Here is a 16794-nt window from a genome sequence, read left to right on the forward strand (position 1 = left end):
TAATACCCAGGAATTTTTCAGTAAAAATTAATAAAAATAGAAAATCAAGGCCCTTGGGCACATACTACAGCTCCGGTAAAACTGAGGAGGAAAAACCAAGTGGTGGATAATTTTGCTCCTCTTCCACTGTGACTAGCGGGGATATTCCTTTGCAGTTCCTTCTTTCCTCACTACCTCAATGCCCGCATTGACAGGTTTTTCTCACCCTTATGATCTGGGGCAGAGATGACCTGACAGCTTAGAGTTGTTAGGTTTGCGCAGTAGAAATGGGAGTACTGGCTTGAAATCAGGCTATGGAAGTTGAAAACTGAACAGGAGATAGAAACTTTATTCCCTTTTCTCTATCATTAATGGCAGGAGAGCTTCCAGCTTCTGGGTTACCAGCACTACAGCAATTCCCCTCTAGGATATCATGCTAATGTGTATTGGGAAAGAGAGAATAAGCAAAATTGCAGAAATTTTCTACCTTTGCCTTTAATTTTAAAATGTGCCTGCTTTGCTTCTGCACTCCAGAATACTCTGCATCCAAAAGAGCACAGTCAAGAAGGCACCCAAGCATGCTGCCACAGAAGTTACACTCCTTCTGAGGCAGTCTTTAAGATAGCAAGCAGTTAGTAGAGACATGATTGACTTTGTGTGGCACTGCTTTTAAGAGGGAATTTCTTTGTGCAGATCTACACCAGAGTGTGGTTATATCCGTATATACATGTGTTACATGCTTAAATAGAAAAGGAAAAGATTGATGATTATTGGCTTTCATTAGTTCATATCTTATTTTATTTTTAACTGTTTTATGTCTTAGTGCACGTGCCCACACACACATTTTCCTGTGGATTATATCTTTGCCAATGGGTGTTTTAACTCCAAGTTGTGTTGTCAGAGTCCAGAATAATAGTTAAGCATAAAAACCATTTTCATTCTTGAGTTTCTCTATAAACTTGGATAATGAAATAAAATTGCCTCTGGGGTTGAGAGTAAGTATAAGCTATTTCAGCCCTAATAGCTGATTTTTTGGGAAAAACTAGCTAGTGAACATAGGGATTTATAATGAATGCCTTCATTACTGTAACTATAATGTGGCTTTGATGATATTATAACCTAAAAAAGAAAAACGACACTTTAAAAAACCATTATTTCCTCCCAAAACCAAAGAGTAATCTAGTTGCATGCAGGGATCATTTGGTTAGAATGGAAAAACAAAGCATACTCTGAAAAGTTTCATCCAGAAGTTCATTATGCTGTGCTAATGGACTCTTTGGGGGGTTACAGATTGTCATTGAGTTCTTAATTCAAAGCACATGCTTTCGGCGTTTACCAAATGTCATCTCTTTCATGATAGTATTGATATGTTCTGTAACTATAGGATATTTTTAGAAAAATGCATTCCTTCAATATTATTTATATAACCATAGCATCTTGAGATGCCAACAGAGATCATGGCTGCATTGTGGTAGGTGAGTTCCATAATAAGAGACAGTCCTCATTCCGAAGAGTTAACACTTTAAATAGACAAGACTGACAAAAATGTGAGAGAATTATTATCTCATTTTACCTAGGGCAAACTGAGACAGAGAGAGACTGTAACTTGCCCACTGTCACCCTGGAAGTTTGTGGCAGACCTCAAATTGAATCCCAATCCAGTGCCTTAACCACGAGACCAAAGACCAATTATTATTATTTATATTTTTATTACAGTCGTGCGGAAGAGCCCTAGTCATGGACCGTGACCCCATTGTGCTAGACATTGTACAAAGAGAGAACAAAAAGACAGTCCCTGCTCTGAGGGGCTTTCAATTCTTTCCTTCATTTTGTACGTTCTGTAGCTAATGGTAAGGGCCAGATTGTGGTTGACTCTATGCGGGTGTACAAGCTGTGGGAAGAGGATACAAAGATCTCCTAGTTCTTTTGGGCTCCAGTTCTGGGTCTGTGCCCAATCCCCAGTCCTTTATAAGCTTGATGGTCAGGATTTGAAGAGTGCGGGTAATGACACTAGATTCGATAAAGGAAGAGACTGTGACTCCACCCCTGCGTACGCACCATCCAGCAGAACAGGGCTTATGTGAGAGAAAGCAAACTGTGCTCATTAAAAGGATGGATCATCTGTTCCCATATGCCTGAGGGGGTGTGCATTGCTACACAGCAGTTCTGTAACCCCTCTCAGCCCTGGCTGTGGCTTATAATATACCCCTACTATAGACTGCGTTTTTCTTTGTCTCTTCTTGTGTGTGTGTGTGTGTGTGTGTGTGTGTGTTACATCAGTATAGATTGCAAAATATTTTTATAATGGTGAAAGTGTTGTGGGCTTTTCTCTTTTCCTTCATTCTCAAAAACAGCTGACCTGCTCTACTTTATAATCTGAAGAAGTGGGAGGATGAGGCAGGTAGAATCACCCTGAGGCAGAGACCAGGTATGGATAATTTCAGCCCAAAAGGTGAAAGTTTTAGAAAGTTGTGAGCCGCTGAAGAGAGAAAAGTACAATGGAAACATGGAGGGAATTGGCTATAGCTATTGTGAGCACTTCAGCTACTTTAAAAGAAAAATCAACTGTTGTCACCCTAGAATAGAGCAACTTTCATCTGGTGAATTTATCTTACCCGTCCTGTAAGCATGTGGTAAGTGCTAGTAGCTAACATTCCAGCAGAACTCACAGATCTACCGTTATAAAAAGTTAAAATATTTAAATCTTCACCTTTTAATTTGTCTTTAATCCTGGAAGCTTATCTATTGTAACACAGATGTAAGATGTACAATTTATAAATGTTTGTTGATGTTCTTAGAGGATGAATATGTTGTTTTAGCTTCTTTGCTGTGTACCAGGTTTCATGCAAGAATGATTTCTGTGATTCGAGAGAGAGAAAAATTGTTCCCTTAAAAAAAATTAATTGAAAGACAGTAGTGCCTATTAGTGTGTATATGGTAAAACACTATATTAATTCTGTATGTTAAACCTGGGTGATGCAGAATAAATTTTTATAGTAAGCTTCAAAAATAAATGGAAAGAAATACTGTGAAACTTAATGTGCTCAGTAAAGAACAACACACGACAGGGCATGTATTTCTTTGATAACCGCCCACCTTGGGTGCGTAATGAGACACAGTGCTGAAGGCCAAGTGCCTACAGTGTCTGGGAAGTGGTGTTATCACTGACTACTGCATACCTTGGAGTGTTATTCCACTTAGAATATAATAGGATTGACTGTTTGGATGGGAAAAAAATTAAGGCTAAGTAGTTCCCAACCCTATGGGTGTTGTCCCATAATTGCAGGGCTTCACTTACGTAGCCAATCACTTTGCTCCCTCAGTCCTGCCCCTTTTCTAATAATATCTAAAAACTTTTCTGGACTCTAGAAAGGATTTTTAAACATTAGATAATCTTGAGTAATAATAAATGCCATCTCCAGTATTATTGCTAGCCATAAGAGACTTGACGAGTCAATCCAACACCTTTCTGGAATATGAAAGTACAAATCCAGTTGAAGTAAAATCTTGGACTAGCTAAAGGGTTATAGAAGCTTTTTCAGTATACTTGTCAGATCTCATCAGCAAGTTCCTGCAAATACTGTCTCCAAGTCCCTTATGGTTAGCAGTTACAATGAATATAGTTATTTTTCAAGACTGTGTTTTAAAAATCTTAGTTAGTCCTAATGTCCTTGGTAGACAAGTATTATTATACTCAGTTTACAGACTGTGTGAATAGCCCAAGATGAAACAGGTTAGTGACATATCCTGCATTTAGATCTCCTGAACCGTAGCCACTAGATCAAACTGCTTCCCCTGTCAGTGAGATGTGTTTCAGGTGGAGCATATCAGGTGGAATTTTCAGAAGTACCAAAATGAATTAGTATTGAAAGTAATTTGAAACTCTAGAAAATCAACCTGTTTGCATATGTGGTTTAAGTGCTGTTGTCTGTTTTTTTTCTCTTCCTCCTCTCCTTTGTAATCAGCCTATCAAACTCGGGGATCACCTAAACAGCATACTGCTTGGAATGTGTGAAGATGTCTTTTATGCCCGTGTGTCTGTACGGACGGTTCTGGATGCCTGCAGTGCCCACATAAGGAACAGTCATTGTGCACCTTCTTTCTCATATGTGAAACAGTTGGTTAAACTGGTTCTGGGAAGCCTCTCTGGGGTAAGTGTTCACAAGCAGTTGAGCAATAACTGAGAATTGCAAAAACACAGTGAAGAAATTGGTTCAAAGTCTCTCTCCAAACAAACTTGCTTCTTGTTTGTGATTTTTCCCAACTTATATTAAAGGGACACTCGGTCTAAAAATTAACTTCTGTCTGAATGTTTTTTACCTGCTTTTGTCACAAGCAACACAAGAAAGAGCAATTACTGAAAGTTTAATGGAAAACGTGGTCTCTAATTTTTGTTAGTTGACTTTATGCATTTGGCAGCACTATATATAGTCACTTTTGCAGTTTCCCTGGTAAGATCAGTTTCTCGTTGTGTTGGATCTTCCACACAGGAATGGGGAGAACATTTTTTTAAAATATAGGCAAATATGATGATAAAAAACAAAAATTGGAATAGATGTATGGGGCAGGGTGTTTAACACTTGTTTTAGCTACCTGGATTTCTCTTTTACATTTTAAATTCTGTTATGGACAGTTGTTTATGAAGGAAATAAGGGAGTGTGTCACCAGACTTTTAAGTTCTTCTGAGATTTTACCCAACTGTCAGCCATTATTACTGACAGGGAATTCATATTATTATGACACATGCACTTATTATTTTCATATGCAAAAAGAACGACATTAACTCATCTCGCAAAGTTACCATTCCTGACTGGCAACCTCTCCCTTCGCTACAATGTTACAACATATTAATGGGATGGTCAAATAATTTTAGGACTCTGAATAGAAATGGAGCTCACTAACCGTTCATGATGCCAAACAGTACTTCTCCCAGTATTTTTCATTTATAAATTATCTCTAATAATGGCAATCAGACAACTCAAGCAAATTATTTCTACAGAATTGCTGGACCATAGGTCTTGGATACTATGGTTCTGATTCACTGCTATGTTACTACAGTATTCTACTGCTTCAACCCTTTGGAACTCAATGAATTATTACTGCGTAGACTGTCAGTCTTTCATCAGTTAAGACTGAGCCAATCACAACACGTCTTCCAATCTTCTCTCGCTCTGGCCATCTTTTGCCATGCTTGTCTATATCTCCTTGTTAGGAAATCATCCCACCTCTTTGGAGGTCGACCTTGTGGCCGTTTCAGTTCTTGTGGATACCACTCAGATATAGCTGGTGTAAAAATGGATTCCTGGACCATGCCACCAGTATGATCACGGAAAAGTGCATTGCTTGATATCCTGTTTCTTGAGATGGGAGATTCCAGTGCTGTCAGAGCCTTGCTAATCTGGTTGGTAAATTGCTGCATGAAGAGATATGACTCTGGCTCAGTTGAATCTCCAGCCATCACTCATTCCTTACCCACAGGCCTTCCAGAGAGAGCGCTGTGAGGCATACTCTGGTCTCTGGCAGCCTAAGAATGGCAGCTGAATCTCTCTCTCTCCAATGATCATCAGTGTGGTATCTCAGCTTCCCCATTGTAACTCAGTGTAGCTATTCTTCTACAGTGCAGAGCAAGAGGCAGTAATTGAGACAACCAGGCCCCAGCAAATTCAGAGTTTTTAAAATAGGGTTGGATTGTGACCTACAGGCAACCAATAGAGAGCAGGGCACTAGTGTGAATGGTCTTGTATGATGTCTCTTGCTTAGCTCTATGTTGTATCGGACTTAATTGCCACATGGCTTTCATAGTCAGTCCCAGCTAACAGTGCGTTAGCGTACTATTAGCCTGGAGGTGACAAAGATGTGAATGACTTTGACCAGCCCTTTATCTTGGCCAGCATCAATGGAAAAGGTAGTAGTGGCTGAAAATGCCTATCTGTAAGTTCCAGGATCAAAGGTGAATCCATCCAAAGCCCCTGTTTGTGCGCCACCTGAATAAGTGGGAGGAGTATTAAAAAAACTTCAGTTGAGGTGTTACTTGTTGAGATTCTGCTAGTTCTTCTGTTTCCTTCTACCAATCAACATCACCTATGTTTTGCCTGAACAGAGTCTTAGCCAGCTGTCTTTCATCCATCTCCCTGTTTCACCAAGTCATTGGAATATCTGAGACCACATTGTTCACACTAAACAAGAAAGAAAAATAGAACCGGGTATTGTCAGAATGTTGGTGACATCATGGTGCAGTTGTTTTCTTTATGCACTGAGCTAGTCTTCACTCCCCAGTTTCATTCCATTGTACACAAATAGGTCCCGTTGCTGTTTTTCTGTACATATCCTTGAAATGCCAACTTAATGATGTACATACACTGTTTATATGTGGAAACTGTGCTGCTATTGCTCAGGATTATATAGAGCATCCAGTTTAGAAGTATGTTCCTGTACATATCTGTTGACCCTGATTAGGTATTGTTGTACTGTAAATGTTTCCTCTTGAACTGTACAGGAGGTTATCCATTGAAATGCAAAATATCTTAAAATGTCACTGGGTGCATTTCCTTTTTAAAATATTTTGTAAAGGGTGAATGGGGAGATCACTGATTGAACCTATTTAATAGTCGTTGGGTTGCATTGTAATTGTACTAGATAGAAAGTAACTTGATTTTTCACAAGCTGCTAATTCTTCAGTTAGTTTCTAATTTACAGAAAGGCTAGAGTAAAAATTATCAGTGCAATTTAAAAAGATTCTTTGAATTATTTGTATGCAAGTATCCAGAATCAGATAAATGTATATATTGAATTAACATTTATTTTTAAAAGTTGGGACGCTGTGATAAAATATCTCAAGAGTTGGAATTTCCTTTTTTTATTCTTTCTATAATGGAAACACTGAAGGAAACACTTTTCTGAAATCATTAAAGCTATTATATGGGCATCCAATAGAGCTACTATGGGTACTAGCCTAAAATATCATCCACAAGCTTGCATTTAATAGTAGGTACAAACCGTAATTTAGCAAACTCAATATGTACATCCTGGAATAGCTAAAGCTATTTTAATTCTTCTAGTTTCCATTTACTGTAATGGAACATATTTATGTTGTAGATTTTATGGAATTATTTTCTGTTTATTTGGGGGGAAAGTATGCCAAACATGTATTGAACAAATATTACTAAAGTGATACTAATAAGGGAAGGGTTCCTAAAACATAACCCTGGGGGAAATCCAAATTGATAATCCTCATTCAATGAAGAAATTCTGAATTTCCACAGACATACTAATGTAAATACTGTATGATTACTTTATTTGCCTGAGAAAGAAAATGTCCTGCTAAATGTGTTGGCCTTTTGTCCTGAAGTATCCAGTCTTCATGGTAACATAGTCTTTTCAGAACACTTGACTTTGTATTACTGCCTGTTTACAGGTCGATCAGCTTTCCTGCAACGGAGAAAGAAAATTGCAGACAGACAGAAGCCAGGCCATTCGGGATAGGCTGAGAGGGAAGGGACTTCCCACAGGTAAATGCTCCTGGGCGGTCAGGATGATGAAAGCCTTATGGAAGAAATCTAGGATGCTTAGTCAGCCAAATGAGTAGTAGGAGAGGGAGAACTCACATTCACATCCTCAGAAGCCTGATGGTTAGTACACCAGAGAGCACTGTTCAGCTAAACACTTAAGTGCATGCTTAAGTCCCATTGATGGCAGGTGGATAAGAATGTGTAGAACGTAATTTTTAAAGACATGCAGTTCCAACTGTGCATTGAGCTTGGGTTTATTCACATGCCAGATATCTCGAGTGAGGTATCTGATGTAGAATAATTAACCACTGGAACAATTTACCAATTCGCCATTACTTGAAATCTTTAAATCGACTAGATTTATGTTCTAAGGCGACCAGAAATTATGGGTTTGAACCAAGACTCATTTTTCCTGAATTGTGCAGAAGTCCAGACTAAATGATCATAATGGTCAATTCTAGCCTAAAAATACATGCATGCAAATGTGGTATCTCACTACCAGCAGTTACTGCTCACTTCTCAAACAGTGAATGGACACAATTGCTCAGATTTATCATTGTGCAGAAGGTACATAAGATGTTCAACTCTTCACATGTTACTGTCAGTCTCTGCCCATCTGCCACCACCAAACAGGGTACAAAATTATTTTACTCTCTGTTTTTCAGCTCTTCTTGTTATTGTTGTGTTGTTTAAAAAACATAGTAGCCTGGAAGGATTGCAAGCATCAAGATAGCTACTAGGATTGCCAGTAGTACTAGAAATCACAAAGAAGGCAAAACTAGGCAGGGCCATGGCCCTGCAACTGTTCTGTACTGATGGGGGCTTTAGGGCTAGGTGCTGGGATGGAATGGTAGGCTGCTCTTCCAAATAAGAGGTGGAGTTTCTCTTAAGAGCCCTCTTTTGCTGATTTTTTTTTCCTGCTGTCCTCTACAGGCAGTATGCCTTTAGGAACAGTTGATGATGCAATATTCCTTTTGTCTCATTCTCGCACATGCATTGTCACTGGTTTCTACAGCCATAATATAGCACTTAATACCTTAGCTTTTTTTGCAACATTTGTTTGTTCTCTCCCCCATCCCCCAAGAAATATATTTGTCCTTAACTTAAAATCTTTTCTTCTCAAATGAGTGTGGATTTTGTATTTGTTTGATTGTTTCTTTTTGTTCGTATACACACAACTTATAAGACTGTCTTTAGCAGAAGTAATTTTATGTCTTTACAGTCTTAAGTTTTGCTGTTAACATATAGTTATGTTTGGGTTTTACTACTTAACTTCAGAGATTGGTACTATAACAAGCCATCTTGTTATAGCATCTTCACGGGTTTCTGGCTCAGTTCTAGTGTGCAGTAATATCTGTTTAATGTCTAGTGTATCCTCTCTCTAGGGACTATACCTTGTATTTGCAGGGGAAGGATGAGATAATCTAACAGGTGTTTTCCCACTGTAACCTGTATGATTTATTTATAAAACAACATAGGACGGGATATTCTTCCCCTCACCCTGCTTTCTTTGCATTGCTCGGTACATATGATGCCTGCTCCTCTGAACTGGTTAAGAAGGGAATTTAAAAAAAAATATTTACTCAGAAAGTTCAGCTGAGATGCAACATCTGGCTTCCTGAGGTTATGCAGAGTTAAAAGATTGGCTGGCCACTTCTCTTTCCCCTCTCTGGACAGATGGTGCTATCAACTTGTGAGAGTGTGTTTCAGCTACCAAACTCACTTCTGTGCTAGGCTGGTGTTATATGGATAAGGTTCCCTCTGGCTATAAAAACTTTTACTCCTGGGGGGATTCTGTGTGACTGTATGCCAGCAGAAAATGCCCCATCCCCCCACAGAATTCCTGTGCTTCCCTGCAGAAAATGGCAGGGAACCAAAGGGAAGCTGCGTTGGGAGTGGGGGCTCTGATGGGTTGCCACTTGGAACAGGGATAACACTGAGCCCACCTGACCCACCAGCCTGGGCTCCCTTTACATTGTACTGCTGTGATAGGCTCTCAGTCCCCTTCCAGCACACACACAAGTGAAGACACACCCAGCTGCAGCTTCACACAGATGCTGAGATCAGCTCTGCATGGGAAGGCTCAGCTAAGGAACTACCCAGTTACTCCAGTGCACACACCCCTTTGAAGGGTCAACCCAAAATTATGCCGTCTTGTGCTGCGCAGAGAACTCATGAAATTCGCCCCCTCACTCAGTTCAGTCCTTGTTTCTCAGGTGTTTCCAGCAATCTTCTCGGGTTGGGAGTCAGTGAAGAAGAGCCATGATGACGTCACTCCCTGTCTTAAATAGCTTTTGCATATGGCGGGAACCCTTAGTCTCCAGGCTTAGTTGGTTCCCACACCTTTCCATCGAAGAACACTGGTATTCCAAGATGGAGTCCAGTACTGGGTGTTTTGGTCACATGTCCCTGTAGGGCCATAGCAGCCATGTCTAGAAAGCTTTTTGTAGGGTCCTCAGGAAGGCGCACTGGTGGGCGATTAGCATCTTCTAAGACCTATTGTTCTCCATGGTGGCCCTTCCCAGCCAGCCATCTAGATTGACTGCATTCTGCCTAGTGGGTGTTCCCCAGGTGTAAACACATTTGAAGCATAGACAATATTCCTAACTTCAGATATCAAAATAATACATGCATACAAATAGAATAATCATATTCAGTAAATCATAACCTTTTCAGTGATATCTCACATGACCTATCTTGTATAAAATACATCATAGTTATGCCATAATCATATCATAACAATACCTCTATGAAGAATATGGGTGTAGTGTCACAGGGGTGACCATGGGCTCAGTTTTGGGGGGATTCCCCCCCAAACCGGGGTGAGGTATGACGGGCACATGGGGTTACATGCCACTGCCCCCCATTTCTGCAAGCGCAGAGCTCCCCAGCTGAAGGAGGCTGTCTCTCAGCTCTGCAGACTGAGCAGCTGAATGCCACCTCTTGAGTTCTAGTGCCAGTCATGCTCCCCTTCTGTGTGCTGAGAGCCTTCCTATTTTCTGTGCAACAGTGAGTGCCTGGGGTGGGGCTGGGTAAGGGGTGGGGGCAGTGGGAAGAGGCAGTGGGGAAGGAAGGGGGTGGAATAGAGCAGGGAGAGGGGAATGTGGGAGTGAGGGGAAGAGGATGGAGAATAAAAGGGGATGGGGAAGCAGGAGCTCAGCATTTGGCATCCCCTCAGCAGCAGCTTGGGCTCCTCTGTTAAGCAGGCCCATTGAACCCTCACCCTGACAAGCCCCACCTCCCCCCACCTGGACCCCTCTGACAAGCCCCTCACATCAAGACCCCACTGATCCCCAACCAGTTGCACATGGACCCCCACCCATCAAGCCCCACTCCTCCGGCACCTGGACCTGCCCTATTAAGCCCCCCACACCCAGACCCCCTCCCGCTGAGCCCCAGCCACCTTCACCCAGATCCCCTGCTGAATCCCATTACCCCTGCACCCGGAACCCCCCAACAAGCCCCTGTGCATCCAGATCTCCCACTGAGCAGCCCACTCCCAGATTGCTCCACACAGAAATCTCTCACCCCACACCTGGATCTCCCCACACTAAGCTTCTCTACACTTGGCTCCTGCTGGGCTGAGACTGCCCACCCATACCTGGTGCGCGTGGCACAGAGAGGCAGGGCCCCAGGGTGTTTTGGGGGCAGGCCCAGCCCTTGCACTGTCAGGGTCAGGTGCAGCCTCACTGCCAACCAAGTTCCTATACCAAGGAAGGTGAGGGTTTAGGGTGATCTCCCACCTCAAATGCAGTCAGGGCCTGTGATCCCCACTGCCATGCTGGAGCTACATTTATTTATTGACAAATAAAATTTGCAGAACTTAAAAATATTGTGTTCATAAATTTTAATTTTTGGCACATAATTCCCTCAGACGTCAAAAACAAAATAACTGTGTTCTTACTACATTAAGTCCTTTCTCCTTCCCCGTCTTTTAAGAGACGAACCCAGATTCCTTTATTTTCTCCCTCTGTTGGCTGCTTGTCCTGCTCCCGAGCTGGTTTTCCCGTCTGGTCCACACTGTGTTCAAATCCTAAGCCTTTTCTTCTGCCTAAGATACATGCCCTCCTGATTCCCAGCATCTTCTCCCAGTCCTTCATCTCCTGGTGCTAGCTTTCAGTTCTGTTCATCAAGACATCTTGCTCTCAACACCACCTTCCAATTTACAGGTTCTCCTCCTCTTTGGTAGCTGCTGTACCTGATTCCCACTGTATTCAGTTCCTAGGGAGTACGGAATCAGGATAGTAACCCTGAATGAGAATAATTCTCAGTTCCAATTTGGCATTTCAGCTTTGTAAACCATTTAAAAACTAGCAAGGAGCGAAGAGAGATGATTATACCATACAGACGCCCCCTGACTTACGCAATCATTCCGTTCCAGAAAGCCTTGCGTAACTCGAATTTTGCGTAAGTTGGAAACGTATACCTGTACGTTATGCAAAAATTTCCACAACTCAAAAATCCTATTTCTGGCTTATGGAACTTTTTCTGTAAGTGCGAATTTGAGTAAATTGGGTCTTGTGGAACCCGGGGAGCATCTGTAAGTTACTGAGTGACAACCAGACTGCAGTAGACTCCAGAGAATTTACACCTTTGATATTTCTATTTTTATAGCTGTGTTCCTGTCATTGGTACTAATTCTGTCAATATCCGTGTAGCTCAGCTTCCCTGAAGGGCAGAGCTTCTAGCCTCTGGCAAAGCAGGAACTTGAATTTAGTACCAATTACGTTAATGATAGGCCTGGAATGAGGAACCTCGGGTAGAAAGCCAACATACAAATGTGCTATTGAAAAGTAAATAAAGGACAATGTTGTCCTATCTCCTCTTTATATTATACAGTTTATCATTTGTGTGGGCTTGAGACTGAATTGCCAGTGTGAAAGTCATTAGGAAAATTTGTCACACATGGAACTCTTGTATAATATAGATGTGTCACGAAGTTTACACTGTCAGCTTGAGAATGCTGAAGTGTTGTTATGCACAAATAACTAATATCTGTTTCCATAGACTGAATTTATGAAGTAGTAAATTGATGTGCTGAATTGAGAAATATGCTTAGGTTGACAAAAACAACGAGGAGTCCTTGTGGCTCCTTAGAGACTAACAAATGTGTTTGGGCATAAGCTTTCATGAACTAAGACCCACTTCATCAGATGCATTGAGTGGAACATGCAGTAGGGATGTATAAATGCACAGCATATGAAAAGATAGGAGTTGCCTTACCAAGTTGGGGGGTCAGTGCTAATGAGCCAATTCAATTAAGGTGAAAGTGGTTCTATTCTTAACAGTTGGAGTGGAAATCACTTTTGTAGTGCTAATGAAGCCAATATAAACAAGGTGGCCCATTTCAAACAGTTGAGAAGAAGATTGGAGTATCAGCAGGGGGGAATTAGTTTTTTATAGTGACCCATCCACTCCTAGTGACATTTGTCATGTAATTTCCAGATCTTTGTTCCAGACCTGTGAAAACCATTGGCCTTTTGATCAGTTCACAAGCTAGTTTCCTCAGTTCAAATCCCAGTTGCCATGGCATAATAACTAATGCTGGGCAAATATCTCAAAATATTTTCCACTTCAGTTGTATAAATCAAATATTTTTACACTCCTAAAATGCACAGAATGTTTTTAACATTTTCTTTTTCTATCTTGTTACCCTTTAAAAACAAAACAAAAAACTGTAGCTATTTTTTTTTTAGAAATGTGAATATTCATTCCAACAAACAATTGAATTCCTAATTTGTCTTTGCTCCTCTTTTGGATTCCCTGTCCATTAATATGAATATCCTAGTGAATGAATTTCTTGGCAGGGAAAGTGGCAGAAAAAAACTTCAAGTAAATATTGGGAAATATTTGCAGATAGTGAGTTTTATACTCAAAACCATGAGCATTCACGCCACCAAGAAACAAAAAAATGCAACCTGATTTTGTGTCCCATCTAAACTAATCTATGGAACCATCTGTGTAATTACTGGGGCTTCATGCACACTCAGGAGCCCACCCACTCAGTTATTTAAATCAGGTCCTATTTGTTGAGCTCTGATTGTTATGGAAGTCTTGGTCATTGTCCTCATCTATTTATCCGCTGTGTTCAAACTGTTATCACTGGGCTGTAAGAGCAAAAGGGAGGAGGAAAAGTGTCTCTTGGAGGACTATCTTTCTCCCTTTAAAGATGCTTCCTCAGTTTGTTTCTTGCTTTTTCTTCCCATCCACAAATTTCTCCAACTTACCTTTGATGTGTTTAGGGTGCTAAAATCATAGGATTGTTAAGACTGAATGTTAAGTGGGGGTAGGCTATCCAGCAAACTCTCAACCTCTGACTACCCTAAGAATCATTTCTAAGGGACTCGTCAAAGTGAGCAGCCTTATCTTTGTGTGTGTTGTATTCATCTGAATGTATTAAAGTAGGGCAGGAAATGATTCAGCAGTCCTGGATGAAATCTTAGGTGTCGACACTCTCCATTTAATTTGCATGCTATAATTACAAGCTGTAAAAATAGCAGATGCATTCTAAAGGTGATTATTAAAGTGTTTTAAACATCAAAGGAACAAATGAGAGGACATTTCTATATGAAAACTGTAGTGTTTAATTAGCGGTCTCCTGAATATTTTTTTCTTTAATTTAGCCACTCAGCAAAAACTGACAGCAGAAGTTTGTAATGTGTAGTTGTGCCTGTTTGTTAGGGAGGCAAGGAGATTTCTGTAATAGCCTGCTTTAGTTCTTTTATTGAGAAGAAAAGGCAGCAATCAGTCTGCAAAGAAATCAAATTCATTGGTGTCCCCCACATATTTGAACTGGCATAATTCATTCTAAACTGTTTCACCTTAAACCCAAGGTCGTTGTTTTTCACATAACAGTAAGTATGGCAGAGTAGTTTATTTGAAAAGTTAGTCTCTGGCACTGTCATCTTTTTTTTCAGCATTAAAAAAACAGAAATGTGTAGGTGGAGAATATCTTCATGAGTCTTGCAAAACAGATAGCAAGCCAGTAAAGGATTTGAAATCCAGGCCATTTTTTCTTATTTGTGTCACAGTGGTGCTTTCAGCTCCCGGGTACTGTTATACAAACACATAGTAAGAGATGGTTCCTTCCCTGAAGATTTTACAACCTAAATAGAGAAGGCAGACAAAAGGCAAGAGGGGAGATAATGGCAGAGATGTCAAGTGACTTGGTGCTGCAACCGACCAGCTGTGTGACCTTCATCAGCTTTTGGTGTCCTTGGATATCAAGAGGGAAGTGATGTGACCATTTAGGCATTAGTCCGAGAAGAACACGTAGAAGGGATACTGAGAGGGCAAGAGAGGTTACAAAGGCAAAATGCTGCTTGGTGAAGTGTTAGCAGAATAAATTTCTCAGCTACCCAAAATACCTGGAGTTCTTTGCTTCCTTCATAACATCTGTTCTAGTGAAAAACGACATGTGCAGGGCTAAAACGTTTGCATTCTTGCCACTTTTTACTCTCAGCTCTTCAAAGGGTAATTTCTCCCAGCTCATGTTCTTTACAAGGAATGCAGTAACTTTAATCTGTTACTTGGGATTTCTCATCAAAAAAAAAAAAGGAGGGGAGGGGGACAGAAAGGGGTGTTTCTAGCAAGCAACCCCCAGGCCACTTCTGGCTCTGTTATCTCCTTTCTGGCTCCCAGTCTGCCCTAAGGGATTGTAAATCCAACTTCTTTTATGAGCCTTCCTCTCTCATTTGAGTGACTAGCTGCTTTGTTTTGTGATAAGGATTTTTCTGTTTGCATCCTGCAGTGATAGCTGGTCTGGGAGATCTTTTTAAACTTTAGCGTAATCACTTCCTCTTTACAGAGCTGCCAATCCCACACTGATAGCTATATATAGACAGAAGATGTAATCGTATGCCTGAATAGGAAACTATATTTTATATTTGCCAGAAAAAAAAAAGATAGGGGAAAGTGTTTTAAAAGGCTTGAACTATATTCTCTCAATGAGAATAAATATAGCCTGCATTCTAGAACTGTCAGATAAACTGCATTGACAGCATCCACAGTTACATAACATCTGATCAATTTCCTACACTACCCTGTTAATGCACTGCTAGAGGCAAATTAATAGATGGAGCTTGTTTAGGGACAGAGTCTGGCGTTCGTGCTCAGAGGGAAATCAGTGAGACTACTTGGACAGTGATGTTCCACTTAGTGTGAGTAAAGATGGCAGAATTTGGCCCTTTGGTAGTAATTGTACCACGCAAATTTGCAAATGTGGATATCGTTGCAGGGGAGTTACAGAGTCAACCTCACTCTTTGTTCCTAGCTCAATGACGATTCATTGTCATTCATAATGACCTAATAGTCACTGGGACAGGGAAAGCAAACGGTTGTGTATCCTAGGTTAGGGTATTCACCTAGCATGTGGGAGACCTAAGTTCAAATCCCTTTTTCACATCAGGGGGAGAGGGAAGTTGATCCTTGATCTCTCACCTCCCATGTGAGTGCCCTAACCTCTATGCTAAAGGTGATAAGAGAGGCTACATCCTGCTGCTCCTTCCTCCCATTCCTGGCATCTGAGTCTTCCAAGGGTAATTTGAGGGAAAGGCCGCGCTGTCTGTCATATGTACTTATGTGGTCAACAGTGTAGTATCTCAATGCCTCACAATTATTTATTGTCCTTGCAGTACCTCTGTGAGGTAGGGGAGTACTATCCTTCCAATTTATGAATGGGAAACTGAGGCAGAGAGCAACTAAATAACTTGCCCAAAGTCACACAAAATGTCAGTGGCAGATCAGGAAACTGAAACCAGGTTTCCAAAGTCCCAGTCCACAAATGTAACCACCAGGCCATCCATCTTCCATTTCCCTTTAATAATTTAGATTTAGACTAAGAAGTTCACAGTAAGCATGTCATCTGTCACTCTCTACTTCAGAGGCACAAAAGTGCACAATCCTGGCCTTATCCAGCCAAATTCCCTTTCTGCTCTGTGTTGGTTATTTAATCTCATATGTGGCTTTTCCTCATAATCTTTCCAGTATTTTAAAATGATCATGCACACAGTTAAAAACCAAGAGCATACAAATAAATAAATAAACTTTCTCCTACAGCTAGAGTGATCAAATTACCAGGATAAAGGCTATGTTAAACCAGATCAAATAGTGCTGACTTAAACTGAACGGAAGGAAAAGTGTGTTTTTTTATGGCAATACTAGCCTCCGTGCTACAATACACAGCCTACCAATTGATTAGCTGGAGAAATGGATCTGTGGCTGTAAAACTGCATGAGACAGATCTGCTATGGCCCTCTAAGGAGTCTTGATGTAAGTAGTTTCAAAATAGCATTTCTGTAGAGGATTA

General features: G+C 40.8%; 1 protein-coding gene across 9 annotated transcripts in view; it reads left to right on the forward strand.

The window, feature by feature from the left end:
* Nucleotides 1-16794, forward strand: part of PTPN13 (protein tyrosine phosphatase non-receptor type 13) — a 183184-nt gene that overhangs the window by 74831 nt on the left and 91559 nt on the right. For all 9 annotated transcript variants that reach the window (XM_050946769.1, XM_050946772.1, XM_050946774.1 and 6 more), the window contains exons 5-6: nt 3945-4130; nt 7394-7487. In XM_050946769.1, the coding sequence (XP_050802726.1) occupies nt 3945-4130; nt 7394-7487 (280 nt within the window). The remainder of the gene's footprint in view (nt 1-3944; nt 4131-7393; nt 7488-16794) is intronic.

This window comes from Gopherus flavomarginatus, chromosome 3 (genome assembly GCF_025201925.1).
Source record: "Gopherus flavomarginatus isolate rGopFla2 chromosome 3, rGopFla2.mat.asm, whole genome shotgun sequence".
In the NCBI taxonomy this organism is placed as follows: Eukaryota; Metazoa; Chordata; order Testudines; family Testudinidae; genus Gopherus; species Gopherus flavomarginatus.